Below are 21711 nucleotides of genomic sequence, written 5' to 3' on the forward strand. Positions count from 1 at the left end.
GGCTGTTGCCGCGATGGTTGCTTTGTATCTCTGCAGTTGGCTTATTAATGGCGTGGCATTGCAAAATCATTGCAAATTTAATAAAAAATATATAATTTATTATTAAGCATTGTGAGATGATGGTCGCATGATTTTTAAAATCAGAGTATGTGTTGCGTATTTATGGCTATTGATCTTATCTACCCGCGACCCACCCATAGTTGAACATCAAGTATAGGTGTGTTGAAGGTGCGTGTATAAATTAGTTGTTTCCTCCAACTGCTGCCACCTTTGTCAGGCAAAGTTTGCAGATTGCCTCATTTACGTCTTCAGGTTCTCTTTTTGCATTTGGTTTGAACCCAAAATATTGCCAAACAGGCGCTTTTGCATTGCGCTTTGACACTTAATCGTCCGCCATTCTTTTTTTGTAAATTCAACTCCTCTCGTTCTCTCCATGCGATAAATGAAATATGACGCATTGTAGCTATGTTCAGAAGATAATTATAGAGCATGCTCTAGTCTTAAGTAAATTATTTTGAATTATGTTTCCCATTTAATTCAAATAAATATTTAATAAAAAAAAAAATGTGGGGATGGTGTCACGGTGGAAAAAGGATGTCACCGGTGTTGCGTCTTAAAACCGGTATCATCGTCAACACTGTCTATTGTGGCAAGCCTAGTGTTATCTTTTTGTGTGATCAAATTTTTATTGAACAGTTGGAAATAATCTAGCATACAAATGGCCCCATCATACACCTGGCGCAATGTGTAAATTTTGAACCATAGAAAATAAATATGTACAAGTAGGCTATCTTTTATTTCAAATTTCAGTTATATTTAATACATACGCAACAGTGTGGTCATCCACCTAGTTGCGAATATGAAGGTCCAACTGAAGATCAAACATGACCACAAACTTGTTGGCCTCATTGACCTGGTCAGTCTGTACTTTAGTTATAAAAGGAGCCAATCAGAATGAAGTAATATATGCAGTTTTGTTGCCCCCACTTGAGAATGTAGCTGCAACCTCAGAATCAGGAAGCAGGATTTTGAAAACCTCTGTTATGTTCTCATTAGATGGGTAAGAGTCGTGCTCAGCGATTGTTTTAAGGACCCAAATCACATCTGCCTGCAGAGTTGGTGTTGAGCCACAGTAAGATAGGATGTTCCTTGGCTGTGGTGGCAGTGCTTCTAATGTAGAAATTTCTTCATTACTGAGAGTCAAAGCTGTTTTAGTAACCGAAGAGGTCTCCAGTGCACAGAACTGCACAATAGCTGGTTGGTGCTGATGAGCAGTATTACACACGGTGTGTCCGGCACCCCTCATATGGGAGTCCAGGGCCGTAACACCCATCGTCGCTAGTTTAAAAGATTTCTGGCACCAACAGCAGTAGGCATCGTGGTCATTTCCTGGCACAGGCTTGACCCAAACGTAACTCGGACTCCTTGGCCACAGCGGAGTAACCCAACACTTTCCCATTTTAGCCGACAAACTAGGCTAGCGTCTATCTTGTTCTGTACCTCACTTGCCTAGTAACGGGTGCGCACGCTTTCGCGCTTTCTGCTATGACGTGAAGTGGAAGCAGCACTCAATGTTACGCTGTTTTGTTAGGGTAGGAACTTAATCCTAGGAAAGGCAAAATAACTGAATAAAATAAGACCTTTGTAATGAAATCCAAGACTTTGTATACCAAGGGGTATACCACCCAGGGGTTGGGTGGATTGACCTAGGCCCCTCTCATAAGTCTTTGGGGGCCCCCTAAATAAATGGGCCTTTAGAATCTTTCTAACTTTCCCCCCCTAGCGACGCCCCTGCTGTTAAGTGTGTAAGTACATAGCGCATAAGTGCATAGTGTGCCATTTGGGGCGCAGCTTAAGCGAGAAGTACCCGATTGATCTACTACTTTCTGCAAGATTCTTAAGTATTCATCCGATGGACGCTATGCTATCCCATGATGCACCGTGAGAGAATTCATGAATAGGAATAAAGTGCGACTGATGCAGGTAGGTCTTGTGATGATGACATAAATGGTGGATGTAGTACGTTCGAGTTCCATTCATACTGCTTATATTTATACTGTACAGAACGTACTTTTCTAACAGCCGAGTGGTACATTTAAATTCAAATGCAGTACCTATTGAGTGGTAGGTGATTTCGGATGCAGCCATGGACTCACCTGTGTGTTTCCTGCAGAACGAGCCAGTCTGCACAGCTCCATCAGGTGAGAGGAATATGTCGAAATAAGGTAGTTCTTCCTGTCCGGATCAGTCTCTGAGGAAATCAGGGCTTCCTGTATGGAGGAGCGAAGGGCTAAGACTGGCTCCACCAAACTGAAATCACTGTCGGTTAACAAGTCGGAGTGCTGTTGCCACTTTCTGTACACCTCATTGAGGCTGGAGTCAGTTACTGGCCTGTCAAGAACAGAAATAAAAGGTCTTTTCACAACTAAAAAATGTAAACATAGGGTAAGCAGAATATTGGGTTATTTTGTTTTACATTTCAATTTCTCATATTCTACCTTTAATTAATCAACCTTTAATTAAGCTAGTGTAGTTATGACATCTACTGTACACGCAGATGCTATGCTAACAAACGAAAATTTACTCTGTCCTGAAACCGATACAGTAACATTCAGAATCTCTGAAAATCTAACAACTTAAAGATATATATATATATATATATATATATATATATATATATATATATATATATATATATATATATATATATTTATATATATATATATATATACCTATATATATATCTATATATATATATATATATATATATATATATATATATATATATATATATATATATATATATATACATATATATATATATATATATATATACATATACATACATATATATATATACACATATTTTTAAATAAATAAACTTTAAAGTTCAAACTTATGTTATAAACTTATGCTTCAATGACTGTAACATGGTGGCGCAGTGGGTAGCACGATCGCCTTACAGCAAGAAGGTCGCTGGTTCGAGCCCCGGCTGGGCAAGTTGCCATTTTTTATGTGGAGTTCTCCCCATGTTCACATTGGATTTCCTCCGGGTGCTCTGGTTTCCCCCACAGCTATAAGTGAATTGGGTAAGCTAAAATGGCCATAGTGTATGAATGTAAAGGTGTATGGGTGTTTTTCAGTGTTGGGTTGCAGCTGAAAGGGCATCCGCTGCGTAAAAACATATGCTGGATAAGTTGGTGATTTATTCTGCTGTGGTGACCCCTGATTAACAAAGGGAGAGAGCCGAAAAGAAAATGAATGACTGTAACATGAAGCTAAGCAGGGCTGCGCCCGGTCAGTACCTGGATGGGAGACCACATGGGAAAGCTAAGTTGCTGCCGGAAGTGGTGTTAGTGAAACCAGCAGGGGGCACTTAACCTGTGTTCTGTGAGGGTCCTAATGCCCCAGTATAGTGACGGGGACTCTATACTGCTCAGTAAGCGCCATCTTTCAGGTGAGGCGTTAAACCAAGGTTCTGACTCTCTGTAGTCGTTAAATATCGCAGGATGTCCTCCGAAAAAGAGTAGGGGTTTAACCCTGGCATCCTGGCCAAATCTTCCCACTGGCCTCTGTCCATGATGGCGTCCTAACCATCGCCATATCGTAATTGGCATATCATCACTCTGTCTCCTCTCCACCAATCAGCTGGTGTGTGGTGTGTGGTCTGGTGTAAAATGGTTGCCGTCGCGTCATCCAGGTGGATGCTGCACACTGGTGGTGGATGAGGAAATTCCCCCCATTGTGTAAAGCTCTTTGAGTGCCCAGAAAAGTGCTATATAAATGTAAGAAATAATTATTATTTTTAATATTATTATTATTATTAATATGAATCTGACCTGGAGAAAAGTTCCTCGACACTCTGGAGTTCACTGATCCTCTGCAGGTTACAGAGAGCGGGATAAAGTGAAGACACAGCCTCCAGACTCCCACGGCACAACTCCTCAACCTCACGACCTCTGACAAAACACAAACAATCAGTGCAGATGAATAATATCAGTCTGGACAGAATCTATGTCTGCAGTTCTCACTATGTTATCAAATCAGGAATTTAAACAATAAGTTATTGAATTGTAAAAAAATAATAATAATTTACACTTATCCCATTGTAAATACTCACTCATAAAAACAACGAAAGCAATAATGTTTAATGTTTACAGGGATAATTCACGCAAAGTGTTTCCAAACCTTTATTGGTTTCTTTAATCTGTTGGACATATATATTTTGAAGAAAGCTGAACACCTTTAACCACTGACTTTCATGGCAAGAAAACAAATACTATGGAAGCATTTATCCAGCTTTCTTCAAACTATCTTCTTTTGTGCTCAACAGAACAATACAATTCAAACAGGTTTGGAACAAGTAAAGGGTGAGTAAATTATGACTAGTCATAGAATAGTAATTTTTGGGTGAACCAACCCTTCAATTAGCATTTGGTGCAGTTAGTATGTTGTGTTGCTTTAAAGGGCACCTAGGTGACCCCTTTTTTCAGATTTCCAGATCTTTTGTGTCTCCAGAATGTTTCTGTAAAGTTTCAGCACAAAATATCCATCAGATTTTTATTATACCTTTTATAAGTTTCTATTTTATAGCTTTGATGAGCAGGTTGCGGTTTCTGTGTACTGCACCTTTAAGGTTAGTCGTTCACACCCACCGTTTCCACGTGCCTGTCAGTGTGCCACCCTCGGCTGCGTCAGCCAACAGACAGACATGATGGAAGCAGATCTTGCGTAACGTTTGTGAGAAACACTACAGTAAGAGCTTTACCATTAAGTATTTATTATTTGTGGAGTTGCAACGTTGAGTCACACACAATGTCGTTACAAAGTTCTCTTTCAAACATTCGCTCGGTATCTCACTATGGGAAACGCCTCAGGCGTGACAGACTGTGGAAGCACCAATTACCCCACGTCTGTCTGAGGACGGACAAATCACACCTCGCGATTAGGAGCCCACCCTCTCCTTTATAATCTGCTGTGATTCCCCGAATCGGCATTCTAGCATTTTTCCTCGTGAAGACTTTCCTTTAGCACCCAGGCTGCGCTGCTTTGTTCACAAATGTACCGTCAAGGCTAACGTTACCGAACGCAGCTCAGTCATATTGAATCTGTCGTGGGTTCTTTGCTCGTTACGGAGTATTTTTTACTGCTTTTACTAGCAGCGACTGATATAGCTAATGCGTTAAGGCGAGCTAACTCTGATTTTGACTAACCATGTCTAAAGTCATGGTGGAGAAATGGAAGGAGACCTCTTCGCGCTCCTGTCCGTCAGCGTGCAGATTTATGATCTCGGGCCGGGATTCACATCTGATGTGCATCGCATGTATGGGTGTGAAGCATGCCCAGGCCTTGTTGGCGAACACCGAAAGCTGCATGCACTGCCAGGCAATAACGATGAGGATTTTAGGTAGAAGGCTTCGAGTGGCGGCATCTTCCAAGGACGATCCAGTTTTCTCTGCCGCTCCGTCGTCAGCTAATGACGCCAAATCCTCTCTGTGGGATCTTGCTTCGTGGGGGGATATCATGGAGTTATGATCCCTCGAGTATGAGCCGCTGTTCGACCAGCAGCTACTGGCGGGCGGTGATGAGATGGAAGGGGATGAGGAGGAGGATGATGAGACAATAGTCCATCTCCTCTGAGATGAACCGGACGATGAGGAGGAGGATGTCATCCGCCCTTCTTCCCACACATCCAGGCCGGCTAGCGCACAAAGCGGTGAGGTGGCGTCGACCGTGGTGGATTGCGACCTCACAGAGGTTTGCAAACGTGCTGCCGCCAAGCTCGGCGTGGCATGGCCTGTAACTCCTGGTCATCCAGGAGTTAAATAAGATGTGTATGACGGGAAAAGGCATGCTCCCCGCGCTCCCCCAGCAAAACAACTACTTCCCGCTCTCCCAGATTGCATCACGGAGATAAAGCAGTCATGGGATAAACCCTTTACCAACCGCGTGCCCGTCAAGGGTTACTCGTCGCTCGACGTGAGCGAGATGGAGGGGCTAGGGCTCTCTAACCCTCCCGTGGTCGAGCAGACGGTGGCTCTACACCTGGTACACCTGCATCCTTCACTGCTTCCATGTACCAGAAGATATATACATTTTCGGCGCTAACAGTGAGGGCTTTGAACGTCACTTCATTACTGACGGCCTATCAAGCCGAATAATTGGAGGAGCTTGGCACGCAGCTGGACGCCGGCAATCCAGACCCGGTGATCTGGGAAGAGATCTGCAACATTACAGACCTCAATCTGCGCACCTCACGCGGGGCGGTGCAAAGCTCCGGCCGTACCATGGCTCTCGTTGTTGTGGGCGAGCGATCGCTGAGGCTGAATCTCGTGAGTATCGGGGACAGGGAAAAATTGGATTATCTTGACGCTCCCATAGACTCGAGTGGGTTATTCTGCCTCATCGATGCGACCTTAAGAAGAAGGACGAGGAGACTTTTGACCTCTGCTTGCCTCGTAAAAGGACATCACGTCCACCTGTTCCTGCCACTCGGCCCATTTCTCCGACGCAGGGCAGAAAACTTGTTAGTGCGTCCAGACCGCCTAAACCCCACAGCACAGAGCAGACGGCTGCCCCAAACGCTAAGCCATGGGGAAAGAAGTCATTCGCGGCAGCGGCTGCAAAGTCGAGATCCGCTAACCCCTCCGCCAAAAAGAAGAGGGACTCCTAGGACGCTATGCTTGGAGAGGAGAGACGGGCAGCACCTAGGGTCTTCTCCACAGTCCGCCGCGTTAGTTTCCCCACCCGCAAAAATGAAGAGGAGGTAGAATTTAGGCGGAGAAATGGTTCAGAGTTGTGTTCAGGCCAGTTCAGCTTCCCCTCAACACACAATGTTCCGTGGATTGCCGACGGCAGTTCCACAAGTTCAAGTTCATTCAGGTTCAGGCACACGTTCGCAAGTGCGTTGTCACAAAGCACTTCATTCCCTGTGTTCATGGCAAATAAAAAATCCCCTGTCGTATCCAGGCTCAATGCCGAGGGCGCAGAAAGCCAAAAACAAAATAAAAAAACACAGAGAAAGCGAAAGTTCAAAGCCGAGAGACGGGCCAATCTCTGAGCCAAACAGATCCTGGCCAAATTTGGAGCTGATGGCAGTTTTTCTGGCTTTAAAATATTTTCTCCCACTCTTGGAGGGTTTTCATGTTTTAGTCAGGACGAACAACACAACGGTGGTGGCAAACATAAACCCCCAAGGGGAAACGCGATCGTTGCAGCTGCAATCTAGCCCGCAAGCTGATTGTCTGGAGCGCCGCTCACTTGAGCTCACTGCGCGCGACGCACGTTCCGGGAGTCAGAAATGTGGGGGCGAATCTTCTGTCGAGGGGCAACCCGACGTACAGAGAATAGGTTCTCCACCTGCAGGTGGTGAATCAAATTTGGGAGATGTACGGCAAGGCTGCCGTAGATCTCTTCGCCTCGCGGGCCAACGCAAAATGTCCCAGGACGATGATACGCCGTTGGGTGTGGATGTGCTGGCGCACCCGTGGCCAAACGTGCTGCTGTATGCATTCCCACTGTTGAGCATAATTTCTCCCACCCTGGACAGAGTAAGAGAAAGCGGGTTGTCTCTCCTTCTAATAGCCCCCCGTTTGCCGGGCAGGCTGTGGTTGGCAGAGATCGCCGAGCTACTGCAAGGAGAGCCCTGGCCGCTCCCGCTGCAACGGGACCTGCTGTCACAAGCGGGGGCACAGATATTTCACCCTCACCCAGAACAAATCAACCTTTGGGTCTGGCCCGTGAAGGGTTAAATCTAAATGCACTCGAGCTTCCATGGGAGGTCATAAGCACTATCCAGAGCGCTAGGGCTCCTTTAACGCGCTCACTGTATGACCTGAAATGGCGTGTGTTTGAGGACTGGTGCATTCGAACCTCTGGAGGATATTCTTATTAAGCTCATATCACTGAAGACGGCCTTACTACTCGTTCTAGTCTCAGCTAAGCGAGTGAGCGAGCTGCATGCTTTGTCGGTGCATCAAGCGTGTATGGATTTTAGCCGGGATGATGACAGGGTTACACTGCTACCAAACCCAGCATTTGTTCCCAATGTCATTGATTCTGCTTATAACTGTTCTGCTATTGAGTTGCATGCCTTTCATCCCCCTCCTCTTTTGTCAGCGGAGGAGAGAAAGTTGCAAACTTTGTGTCCCGTAAAGGTATTACACCTCTACGTAAACAGGGCGCGATCGTTTAGGAGAAGCGATTAGTTATTTTTGTCATGGGCTACTCGCCGTAAGGGTGGGGCCGTTTCATCTCAACGGCTCTCGCACTGGATAGTGGAAGCGATCGAACTGGCCTATACATCTAGGGGTCTTTCCCCAGAGGGCTTAAGAGCTCATTCTTCAAGAGGTATCGCTACCTCATGGGCTTTGTTCAGAGGGATTTCGGTAAGAGATATTTGTAAAGCGGCAAGTTGGTCTTCCCCGAATATATTTATCAGGTTTTACCGCCTTGACGTCACCTCGCCTTCATTAGCTCAAGCGGTTCTTAATGTGTGTCCCTTATAAGCTTGAAAGGTTATCTTTCTACCGATTCTGTCCGGGGGTTTCGGAAAGCATGCGTTACGGGAGTGGTATATATCATTCCCATAGTGAGATACCGAGCGAATGTTTGAAAGAGGACGCTAGGTTACTTGCGTAACCCCGGTTCTCTGAAAACAGAGCGAGGTATCTCACCAGACTTCCCTTCATGCATTACACTCGAGAAGAGCGTGCTTCGAATGCCGATTCGGGGAATCACAGCGGATTATAAAGGAGAGGGTGGGCTCCAAATCACAAGCTGTTATTTGTCTGTCCTCAGACGGATGTGGTGTAATTGGTGCTTCCACAGTTTGTCACGCCTGAGGCGTTTCCCCATAGTAAGATACCTCGCTCTGTTCTCAGAGAACCGGGGTTACGCAAGTAACCTCGCGTTCACGCACGCACACACACAGATGTGTGTGTATCTGTGTGTGTGCGTTTAGCTTTGCACTCTTTTTGCTCGCAAATGTGACAAGATACAGGTTAATCTCCACTGCTGTATGAATATCTGTTGAGTTAATGTAGAAAATAAACCTGGTTTAACGTTCACAAACAGTGACTGAATCGTCTTCCTTTATAATTGTTCTGACATGCGGCTGTGCTGATAAAGTAAAGCTGAAGTGAATCGCTGTAATTCATTACACACGTGCGCTGTTTTAAAACATTTTTAACTTGTAAAACTCACTCTTCTTGTTCACATTTGATGATTGATGATCCTAACAAACTGAACAGACCTTTTATTCCAGGTTGCTTTGCGCATGTCCTGTCTTGTTGATATGATTATACACGTTACTACAAAGATGTTAATACGCAGCTGTCAATCAATATTGGTAGGCGGAGGGACCGCACTCCTATGTCAAGTTGCAGTCCGTCTGAAAACCGCTCCAATTTGTCCACCGTTTTTATGTTGTTAAATTGAAAAAAAAAGTACTGGCTGTGTTTATATCACCCTAATATGACGGTCTATACACTATACCTACAAATATGTCTGTCCAAACAGCTTGAAAAGTAGAATTTTCACCACAGGTGCCCTTTAAAGTCTTTCTGAAATCAATACTGAGGAATTTTTGAATGTTTGTATCAATATGTTGATCTTAATGCTATCTGTAAGCTAGTGTGCTCCAAAACAACAGGGAAAAAATCATATTGAAGTAACAATTCAAAAGGATCAGTTTCTCTTTTCGCCAAAATTATTCACAAAAACAATTTGACCTCATGTTCTGATGAGTTGATTCATGTTTGTTTGATTAGGAAGAGTCAACCTGAATCGACTGATCAGGACATTAGAGACTCCAAAAGCTAAAATTAATGGATCAGCTAACAGAAACATACAAAATATATACTCTTGGTGTGCCTTCGGGAGACCTTTAATTGTTTTTGTCTTTTTAAAGGTGTCTTTTTAATTCTGACTGTTCTAAAAATGACTCCAGTGAATAAGCTGTCATTTGAAATAAACACAATTAAAAATATATATTATAGTTATTGTCATGATTGTTACCATGCATGAAACTGATGAGTCTTAAACACGGAGATGGTTGATATGGTTACCTGGCATAGTTCAGGGTTTGCTCAAACAAAGAGAATTCTTTGTCTCTCAAAGCTTGGAGGGCATTGAACAAGGACTCATTGATGCCTGGCTTCAGCTTCTCATTTCTATAAAAAAGTAAAAACATAATACATTTAAAGTATTGTATATATATATATATATATATATATATATATATATATATATATATATATATATATATATATATACACACATAAAGTATATAAAAATATAAAGTATTGTATGTATGTATATATATATATATATATATATATATATATATAGACACATAAAGTATATAAAAATATAAAGTATTGTATGTATGTATATATATATATATATATATATATATATAGACACATAAAGTATATAAAAATATAAAGTATTGTATGTATATATATATATATATATATATATATATATATATATATATATATATATATATATATATATATATATATATATATATAAGCACAGGATTCCAGTATCTGTAGTCTCAGGTGCTGCACATCATGTATCTTCACACTATAGACAACAAAGAAAATGGGGCCATTCTTCATCAATGGAAACCTCAAGGCCACTGGATGTTTAAAATTGCTACATGATGATGTGTTTCCCTCTTTATGCGCTGAAGCTGGCACGTTCCCTGAGTTTTTCCAGTAAGATGGTGCACCACCACATCATAGGTGTCAGGTCCGATCATTCCTTGATGAGCAGTTTTCTGAAAAGTGGATTGGTTGTCGTGGTAGAGTTGAATGGCCCCCAAGTTTTCCCGATCTGACCCCTTAGACTTTTATCTTTGGGGTCATCTGAAGGCAATTGTCTATGATGTTAACATACAAGTTGTGCAGCACCTGAAATTATGGATATTGACCCAGCCAGGACTCGAACTAGTGACCTTCTTGCTGTGTGGCAACAGCACTAATCACTGAGCCAGGTTTTCTAGCTTCCACCAGCATATTGTATTTTGTGTGTAACATATGGAAGAAACTATTTAAGGTTTCAAACAAGTAAACAGTGATTTTCAGAATTTTTGTTTTCATAACTTTAATTTTTGGGTAAATGCCTTCCTTATCTTATTTATCCCTTTTAATTCTTTCTTCCGCTGAGAAGGTTTTTTGAAAAACCTATTAAACATGGACTTTCAGAGTAGGAAATACAACTACTGTGAAAGTCAATGGTTACAAGTTTCCAACTTTCTTCAAAATATCTTCTTTTGTGTTCAACAGAAGAAAAAACTCAAAAAGGTGTTTGGCAAGTATGTAAATAATGAAAAAATTATTATTTATTATAATAATGATTATTATTACAATAATAATTTTTCAATTTTGGGTAACCTATACTGTTTAAGAGAAAACTGGAGAGAAAAAAAACAATAGTATAATAGTAAAAAAAAATGACAAGTAAATTTTGATGTAAAAAAAAAAATCACATTAGACATTCCAATTTCATTCCAAATTTCATTCCATATGTAATAAGTATTAATACAAACACTCACCTCTCAGGCAGGTCACAGTCCCACTGTGTGCTTCTCCAGGCTGCCTGAAAACGCAGCTCTCGGAGTTCAGGACCCCACTCCATCCCATCTTTCTCCAGCCCGTGAAGATACGTGCTCAGAATGCTACACAGACCAAAGTTCTGCAGACCCTGAGAAACACACAAACACATGCTAAGTGCTATCTTCAACCATCCTCACAGTTTTGCAGAAGTGTCAGTGCTAATGGGTCAAATCTACCTCTACTATGCCAATCTGTCGTGTGACCTCGGGGAGGTTGGAGTGAAGGTCATATGAAACCAAAGCCTTTTCCCACATGGCCTCATGTTCGTATGTTCGAATTCTGGAGACAGTGAGAAAAGAAAAAAAATAACAGACATCAGCAATTCTAGATTTAGATTTAAGTTAACAAGAATTTATAAAGTGACTGTTTACAAAAATAAAATATAATAGTGACAGCCCATAAATAATAGTTTTAAATTAATTCATTTTTTCTAAATTACAGAATTTCTAACAGGACTGATGAAGAATTAATTTATAATAACTGATTTCTTTGCCATGGTGACAGTACATAATATTTTACTATATATTTTTAGATACCAGTATTCAGCTTAAAGTGACATTTAAAGGCTTAACTAGGTTAATCAGATTATTTAGGCTGCTTTGTTTACAGATTTAAATGCATTTGTGAGCTCACAATCCACTGCCGCTTGTCGTTGCTATAACCACCGTCAGCTGTTCCTACACACGTGTGGCGGTCAAGTTTCAGAATAGTTCAGCTTTTACCACTGTGTGGATTGATACTGAATGTGTGTCATGGTTAAGAAAAGAGCAATATGCTGGTGTTTAACTGCACTGCTTTAATGCACTCCTGCATTGGGCTCACACATATACTCTGCACTCTGACTACTTCAACAATACTGATAAGACATGGTGGGCATTTCTCTCTGTCTCTCTTGACCAATCGCAATAGACTGAGTCATCGGACCAATCAGCGGAGATTAGCATCCTGCTAAGGAGCGGTTTGAGAACAAGTAGAATCGCTGAACGAATCATTGGGAGTCGCTGGGATAATTAAGTAAAACTAAATGAATATTATTAGACAATGAAAGTGTTTTTTGATATTTCATGCATAACAGCCTGTTTTTGTAGACCCCCAAAACCTTTTTTAGTGTATAATAGGGGCTCTTTAATAAAAGTTACATGAATATTGTTCACAGAAGCATCATACAAATACATCAAAACAAGTATTTTGTTTAATATCTAAATCTATTTCAATAAAGAAATTCATAAATAAACATATTGATTAACTTTTTTCATTTATTACTGAAAACTCACCTAGTCAGAGGACTGGTTAATTTGCCCCCTCCACACCCATACAGACTGTCAGGTTCTCCAATGCACCTATATACCTCAATCAAAAGATCCTAAGACAGGCAAACAAAACAAAGTCTTATTAAACATGCCAGCATTCTGCATCATGATCAATGAAGTAAAGGGCCCCATCATTAGACCAAAACTAACCCGGTCTGAACTGCTTAATAGCCTACACACAAGATGTAGAGCAATACGCAAATATCTTTACATATGAAAAAATTTAAATATTAAGGATAGGCCTATATATAGGATATAATAAGAATATATATAGAATATAAATATAAAGGATTAAAATATTACAAAACATATTATTTTCTAGCCTACATAAATATGAAAAACCACTGCTTTTGCCTTCTTCATCTCGGGAGGCTTTTTCAGTTCATTGATAACAATCTGCTTTTGTATAATGTTATTATTATTAGCAGTATTATTTATTATATCTATATTTATATTTGTTTTATTAAAAACAAGCTTAGATTTCCCCACCTGCAGGTTTTAGACCATATGGGGCACAGCATGTGTTTTAGGATATAACTCAGGTTTTTGACCACACTTCGTTATTGTTGTTCATTTATTAGTTTGCTGGATATTAGAACTGAATTTAGAAATAGTTTTAAAACAAATATTTGCGCTTAACAAACAAAATTAATTATATATAGGCTAATTGATGTCTGTGTGTAAAGGTTTCCCTATCCAAGAGCGAAAGTGAAAGTAGATCATTTAACTCTCATTCAAGCGCGGTAGATGCTCTGTTTAACTGTTTTCTATTAAAAAACTGTTAACTGTTTGCTTGTGAAAAGCTCAGTTTTTCCACTTACACTTACTTTGCGTCCTGTAAATAGCAAATGCACTTATGGCGCGACGCAGCTGGTTCTTAAAGGGAATGGTAGATGAAACTCTGATTGGTTTATTCTCAAAACACACCTATAACTCATTAGGAAAATAAACTCAACCCTTTTAGACCATGCGCCATGACGCAAAGCGGATTTTCCCATCCTTAAATTAGCAAATATGGATTCTGACACGCCCCGAAAGCGTTTGCGCCCTGCGCTTTCCGTTTTGCGCAAAGACCGTCAAAATAGAGCCCAAAGTGTGTAGAACGGTGGAAGGGAAGAGTAACTAGAGTAGATATAAAATAGCAATTGTTTATAAATGTTTATAGAATTCATCTTCAATTCCTCCTCCATTTTACCCCAGACATGCTCAATAATGTTTATGTCTGATGACTGGGCTGGCCAATCCTGGTGCACCTTGACCCTTTTTGCGCTTAGGAAATTTAATGTGGAGGCTGAAGAATGAGAAGGAGGGCCATCCTGCTGAAGAATTTGCCCTCTCCTGTGGTTTATAAAGTAATGGGCAGCACAAATGTCTCAATAACTCATGCTGTTGATGTTGCCCTCCACTGTACAGATCTCTCATGCGCCCCTATACTGAACAAATGATTTATCCAAAAAATCTACCTTCTGCCACTTTTCCAAATGAGTAACTAAAGTCAAGTTATTATTTGTTGCTCTTACAACTGGGATCGACGATAAGACTTCTGTCATGAAGTATATGCGCTTCTGACACCCATCACCCACCTGGAGACTGAAACCAGAGTCTTCCAAACTCCTTTCATTCAAATTGCTGACAGAGAGTGTCTGGCTGTTGTCCTCAAACGTGATCCGCCGTGACGCTCGAGACTGAGATCTGAGACAAAACACATGCCACTCTGTCATACCAAAGACCTTAATGTTACATTTAGTCATTTAACAGATGCTTTTTTCCAAAGCGACTTACAACTGAGGAGGAATTCAGCGATTAAACAAGAAGAGGCAATACATTTAAATAGAGCTAATTATACAAAGGAACTGTTTGTGCTCAGAGAATTAAGTGCTACAGTAAGAAAAGGGAGTACTTATGCACATCACCTCAAAAACAGAGGAGAAATGGCCCTGAAGAGCGCCGCAAAAGGTAAGAGATGACAGTTGTCTGTGCTATCTGGGGCTGCTTATTGATCATAAATGTATTGTTTTCACTTCCGCACCATGGAAACACCGCGATTCATTCGGCAACTGTTTGATATGTGAATGTAATGCAGTAAAAAAAAATGCTAGAACCGTATAAGCACCGGCAATAGCTTTCATTTGAGCTATAACTTGTACATGTGTCATTTATGAAACACGAAAAATATAAAAATGAACCAATGTAAAATCCAGAGCTCGGGTCTCCAAAATATTGGGCATTTACGTGTAAATAACTTTTGTACAGTAGAATAAAAACCAAAGTGATGCATATGTGCATATAACATAGATTCTACACTTTAAAACGACACCACTTAAAGGGGTCTGGTGCAATGCTAGCACTTTAAATCTTAAAGCGAAAGTCGATGACGTCAGTCTGATGACAAGTCAGCTGCCTAAGCTTTTGAATGCATTCATTTATGTATTCCGCCAGTACTGTACCTTCGATTCTGCTCCATGTTGGATCTGATCTTGTCGACGTAGATCTCAGAGTAAAGGAGAGCAGTGAAATGGGCAGAACACATCTGAGCGGCTCCAGCCACCTCCAGATAATTCAGATCCAGCCAAAAATTGGAATCGCACACCGTCCCGTACTCATTACTTCAAAAACAAAACAATTAACACATACTACAATCAGTGAGGTTCCATTGGAACTATTTTACTAGAACTTAATTATAATTGATCTATAAAACAAACTACAGATCATGGACCCACACAAAAAAACATACATAAGTCCTGTCCTCGGCAAGTGTTGAAATATAATTTTATAATTCATTTATAAATCAAGTTTTTCCAGCTTGTGGTCACATTTTACATAAGTTTGTTAAATATATGTCAATGCTTTCAAACATTTCCACTGTGATTTTCCTCATAATTTTTACAGTTTTTCATCTTAAAGTAGAATTTCTTTAGTCAGGCTGAAGCTAATTGTATTGCTAGCATTCAAGGTAGGCCAAAATCAGACCTTACATAATAAGTCGGCAAATTCCGTTTTTTTAAAGGTTCAGGACACCCTGGAGAACTTTTTTTTTATATTAACAGATGTGTGTGTGTTGAGCATCAGTTAAGACAATGTTAGCACCTGTCAGCTTTAATTGTGGGGAAAACTGGGTAATTTTGAGCTTTTGTCAGCTAATTTCAGCTTCTGGGTTTAAAATGATTTTTGGGGCGGAATCAAAATCGGCAACGTAGCGCAGAACTGCAAGCGCAATGATGACGCGTCGGTTTCTCATTATTATTCATAGCGGAGTTTTCTTATCCTATGAGAAGAGCCGGCTGCTTAATTATTCATGAGAGCGCGTGCTTTCCGAAGGCAGACCTGCCAGTTTCAAGCAAGCTGTGAGTGAGACACAGACCAACGGCACGTAGCCGTTCATGAAGGCTCGTATGTGTTTGTTTCCATGATCCAAGGGGTTTGTTGCATGTTTTTTCTTCGCGATCCTGTCAGGGCCGATCATACAGCAAAGTTGTGTGTGTGCTGCAAGCATTTTTGTCGGGAGGGCAGTGCGAGAATTGAAAAATGGCGGACGTTGACTTTTATCAGGAGTTCATTCACATTCAGACACATCACTGTGCTGCTGTGTTTGCCTAAATCCTCTATATTACCAGCAGGGTTAATGGTTAAAATGGGCACGTCAGGAGACCTGCTGCACTGAGTCTGCATTCAAGATCTATAATTTAGACCCGGGGATCGAGGGAGAATCCTCATTTATAGCGTTTACATGAACACACTTATCTTTATAATGATATAAATTGTGGTTATGTGTAAATGAAATTACGAATAACAAATGTTGCAGGGCATTAAATTACTATTTATTTCTTTGCATTTTAACTTTGTGAACTATAAACTCATGCCTATCCTCTTTGTGTCTCAGTTTGTGAGCTAACTGTCAACAACAGTTATTCGCTCCCCTTCTCCCCTGCTGGCCACGCCCACTCCTGCCCGATGCTCGTGGAGCTCCACGCCCATTAATCATGCATCTTTTGAAAAAATTCTGAAGTAGACTTTAACCGAAAGTGGGGGGTGTCATGGCCCTTTAAGTGCTTTATGTCTTGATGTTTTCTCTGAGTATTAGAATAAAAGAAAATAACTGTTAACACGAAAATGCATGCATAGAAATTAAAGCTTTATATTAAATATTATATTAAATTCATTTATTTTCTTTTCGGCTTAGTCCCTTTATTAATTGGGGGTCGCCACAGTGGAATGAACCGCCAACTTATCTAGCACGTTTTTATGCAGCAGATGCCCTTCCAGCTGCAACCCATCTCTGGGAAAATATTATATTATATTATATTATATTATATTATATTATATTATATTATATTATATTATATTACATTATATTATATTATATTATATTATATTATATTACATTTTATTATATTTTATTATATTTTATTAAATTTTTTGTATTATATTATATTATATTATACTATATTATATTATATAAAATTATATTATATTATATTACATTTTATTATATTATATTATATTATATTATATTATTTTATATTATATTATATTATATTATATTATATAAATATTATTTTATTATTTATTATATTATATTATATTTTTTGTATTGTATTGTATTGTATTACATTACATTTTATTTTATTTTATTGTATTGTATTGTATTGTATTGTATTATATTACATTTTATTTTATTTTATTTTATTTTATTTTTTAATAGTTTATAGTTCAATCAATTTCAGCCAACCCGCCCAGGGGCTCGAACCAGCGGCCTTCTTGCTGTGAGGCGACAGCACTACCAATTGCGCCACTGCGCTGCCCCTTTTTATTGTTTCAAATATACTCAAACTATTATGGATTAAATAGTATGATCACTTATTTTAGGAAATGAAGGTTAAAAAAACACGTTGCTTCAGAATATATTAATGTGCTTTCACACTAGCACTTTTGGTCCGCAGCCGGGTTCCTTTGACGTCAGAGTATGTTACATGTAGCTAGTGATAATGTGTTTTCTGAACACGGTTGCGCACCCATAAACCGTACCCGAGTCCGCCTGAAAGAGGTGGTCTGGAGTACGATTCAAGTGAACTCGTACAAATGCAATCGTTCCAAATAACTGAAGTGAATCGCCAACAGAGCAACAAACTATCGTTTTCATAACGTTCATTCGTGTGTGTGTGTGTGTGTGTGTGTGTGCGTGTTTGTGTATCACATACTGCACCTTGCTGACCAGCGGGACTAAGCCAGAGAAAGCACAGTGATAATGTCTGCTTGTCTCCTCTAAAAACAGCTTTTGCGGACATTGTATTATGTTCTGAATGTTTATAATATTTTTGCGACAAATGGACGTGAGTTGCCTTCTGTATGTCCAAACAAAAAGATTCAGTAATTTAGAACCACCGAGATGAGCGGACATCTTTGCATTTTGATGCTTTGCTTTCGTGTCTGTCACCTGGCAACAGCCGTACACACAACAGCAGCTCAATGGTGCAAGCGTACCGGGGATCAGAAGGAAAAAGACAGTGTGAACACAAACCAGCCGAGATGGGGGCAAGTGAACTTGGGTATGCTCCATGCAATTGAACCAAGTGTGAAAGCACCCTTAGAGTACATTTGAACAAAATAAATATTATATCCAAGTCTACACAGTCTTGGAAAGAAATAAAATGTGTTCAACCTTCCAGGTGCCAAGGGGCGACTCTGTTGTCTGAGATGGTCTATGACCGCCAGCATGCTGCGGAGTGAGGCTTTGTCTATTTGACATTGGTTAGCAGCATCAGTAGTGTTTCCTGTGTGAAAAATAAATAAATAAATTATAAATAATTTCAGCACACAAAGTTGTTACTACCTCGGCCCTGAAAAATAGTTCTGCACCTGAATCAGAGAGCATCGGTGTGGTTGGGCGACTGGTGGGTGTAGAGGGTCTCCGGCACTGACTGAAGAAACTCTGAATGTGTGTGGATAACAGCTGCCTCCAGGAACCATCCACGTCTCCCAGAAGAATATCATGAACAAAGAGTGGCAACATCCTCTGACAAAAGTCGGTTTTTACCTACAGGAGCCAAGGAATTGCTTTAAATAATGAGTTCACTTCCTAGTCAAGCAAGATGTTCATTTCTTTCTTGAATTCAGTTAATAAGATATTAAAGTTACAAAGGAAATTGCATGGATTTTCTCCATATGGTGCTCGATAAAAGTCTTCTGTTTATTTAATTTAATAAATAAAAAAAATGGTTTAAAACTTTCTGAACAGTTTTGTGTACCTGTCTGCAATCATATGCACTGCCGTAACTCCGTGGAGCTGTCTGAGAAACTATTACTTATAAATGAATGCACTTTATTGGCCTCCTTTTGGAGTGTTGAAGAGAAACAGCTCTGAATTATTGTAGGAGTTTTTTTTTTTTTTTAATAACTCTGTTTTCCCAGAGATGGGTTGCAGCTGGAAGGGCATCCGCTGAATAAAAATGTGCTGATAAGTTGGCGGTTCAATCCGCTGTGGTGACCCCGGACTAATAAAGGGACTAAGCTGACAAGAAAATGAATAAATAAATAACTCTGATTTTATTTGACTGAAAGAAGCTAAAGCTAGGGTGCCTTGAGTAAATCATGGGATAATTTCCCTTTTAGAATGAACAAACCCTTTAAAGGGGACCAATTGTGCCCTTTTTTACATGACGCAAAATAAATCAGTGATGTCTCTAGAATGTCTAAGTGAAGTTTCAGCTTAAAATACCTCACAAAAATGTTTTAATAACTCTTTGAAACCGAGTCTTTTAGGTTTTGATCCACATTGTGCCATTTTTGATAACTGTAGCTTTAAATTCAAATGCGATTGTGCTTTTTTTATAGGGTGAAACTTAGGCTTGCCACGATAGACGGTGTTACCGGTTTTAAGACGCAACACCGGTGACATCACTTTTCCACCGTGACACCCGTTTTTTTTTTAGGTATTCGTGTTTTTTTTATTCAATATTTATTTAAATGGAATAAAAACTATAATAGAAAATATAATAGTGTTAAATGCAATGCAAAAGCGCCTGTTTGACAATATTTTGGGTTCAAACCAAAAGCAAAAAGAGAACCTGAAAATGTTAATGAGGCAATCTGCAAACTTCGCTTGACAAAGGTGGCAGCATCTTGAGGAACCACAACTAACACGCACCTTCAACACAACTTGATATTTAACTATAGGTGGGACGCTGGTAGATAAGATCAATAGCCATAAATACACAACTCTTATTTTAAAAATCACGCGACCTTCATCTAACAATGTTTATTAATAAATAATCTTATTTTTATTAAAACGAGTGATTTAGCAATGCCACGCCATTAATAAGCCAACTGCAGAGAAACAAAGCAACCATCGCGGCAACCACAGTGAGCACTTTTTTTGAAGTTCAGCTGTTCTTTTTTGCACTTGATTACTGTGCGAGGACGTTATGGAATTTTCCCGGAAAAGAGCATTCACGCATTCGCGTTTGACTACATCACAAACTCTGTGGATGGATCAGTGTTGTGAACAACTTCGATGAAAACATATAGAGAAACACTTTCGCATATCGAGATCTTCATGATATGTGTGTATGTTGGTGCTCACGGGCTGTTTCACGGGCACACGCAAAGCTTAAAGGTAAACAAACAACGGCTTATCATAAGCATCTTATCGATAATTATTTACACAGTTGGCATTAAGATGAACATATAAATGTTATCTGCCTAATTTCTAGCAGCTAAATGTGTCTGGAAAAATATTCAAAGGCTTTTATTCTCATAAATCGCGCGGACGTGAATGCGTCTGACTGTTCTGATTGGCTAAAGCAGACGTCGCATGTCAGCACGTTCTAGAAGTGCACACACTCTTTCCGGCAATCTTCCCTCTGCCATTACCCCCAGATGGGACCATCTCATTGCAAAGAAACAAGCTCAGGGCTCCCATTGATTTAGTGTTACAGACAGTTTTAGATGTTATAATATGTTATATTGTTGAAGTAATGTGTTAATAAAGTTATTACTTCCTAATGTTATAATAGCATTGTAATGTTGGAGCAATGTGCTAATAAAGTTCCATATGAGTACACAGTGGATTCACGTTTATTATTATTTTTTATTATTTCAGCCCCCCGGTCCGCAGTAAAATTGTCAAGCGTTGACCGGTCCGCAGTTAGAAAAAGGTAGGGAACCACTGCTTTAGGGTTTAAATCTCAGCGGATTTAATTCTGCAAATCCAGGATCTCCAAAACACAGCATGTACCTCACAGAGAGGTCTGGTGAGAAGCAGGGCCTCATTTCTCACTCCTCCACTGTCTAACAGGGCCATGCACAGGTTCTTTAACCAGTCCTTGTGTCCGTCAGGTTGCATCAACCAGAGGTCAGCACTCGTCAGCCTATCTCTGGACTCTGGAGTCACATCCATAGCCATTATGGGTTCCTGTTTTAAAAAAAAAAAAAAAAGCAGATATGTTTTGTAAGGAATGGGCAGCCTGATCTCATGAGGAAACAAGTATTTTACGTTCTGTCAGTTTAGTGGCTAATTCACGAGTTCAGTCGTATGAAAATGTATACTACACAATAATTCCAATAATAATTACTAAAATGAAGACATCTGAGGGGTGTTGCACAAATGTTGAATGAAGAATGCCAGGATAACAGAAAAAGACACAGACCTCTATGTAGATAGAAGGGGTAAGTGCACATTCGTGGCATTCCTCAACAGACCACGAGAGCAATCACATAATCAATTATGCAAATGTAAAGAGCCCTGGGGCCTCATGTATCATTGCTGCGTACGCACAAAA

At 40.0% G+C, this 21711-nt stretch overlaps 1 protein-coding gene across 3 annotated transcripts in view; it reads right to left on the reverse strand.

Annotated features, from left to right (window-relative positions):
• atm (ATM serine/threonine kinase) overlaps positions 1-21711 on the reverse strand; it is a 537450-nt gene that overhangs the window by 441099 nt on the left and 74640 nt on the right. For 2 of the 3 annotated variants that reach the window (XM_073924330.1, XM_002664557.5), the window contains exons 35-45: positions 21168-21344; positions 18791-18968; positions 18594-18705; positions 15382-15540; positions 14518-14626; positions 12899-12987; positions 11801-11903; positions 11564-11712; positions 10068-10172; positions 3840-3959; positions 2157-2391 (exon numbers count right to left, since the gene is read on the reverse strand). The exons of the other annotated variant lie outside the window; for it this stretch is intronic. In XM_073924330.1, the coding sequence (XP_073780431.1) occupies positions 2157-2391; positions 3840-3959; positions 10068-10172; positions 11564-11712; positions 11801-11903; positions 12899-12987; positions 14518-14626; positions 15382-15540; positions 18594-18705; positions 18791-18968; positions 21168-21344 (1536 nt within the window). The remainder of the gene's footprint in view (positions 1-2156; positions 2392-3839; positions 3960-10067; positions 10173-11563; positions 11713-11800; positions 11904-12898; positions 12988-14517; positions 14627-15381; positions 15541-18593; positions 18706-18790; positions 18969-21167; positions 21345-21711) is intronic. 3 annotated transcript variants of the gene reach the window in all.

The sequence above is a fragment of the Danio rerio genome, chromosome 15, assembly GCF_049306965.1.
Source record: "Danio rerio strain Tuebingen ecotype United States chromosome 15, GRCz12tu, whole genome shotgun sequence".
Classification (NCBI taxonomy): Eukaryota; Metazoa; Chordata; class Actinopteri; order Cypriniformes; family Danionidae; genus Danio; species Danio rerio.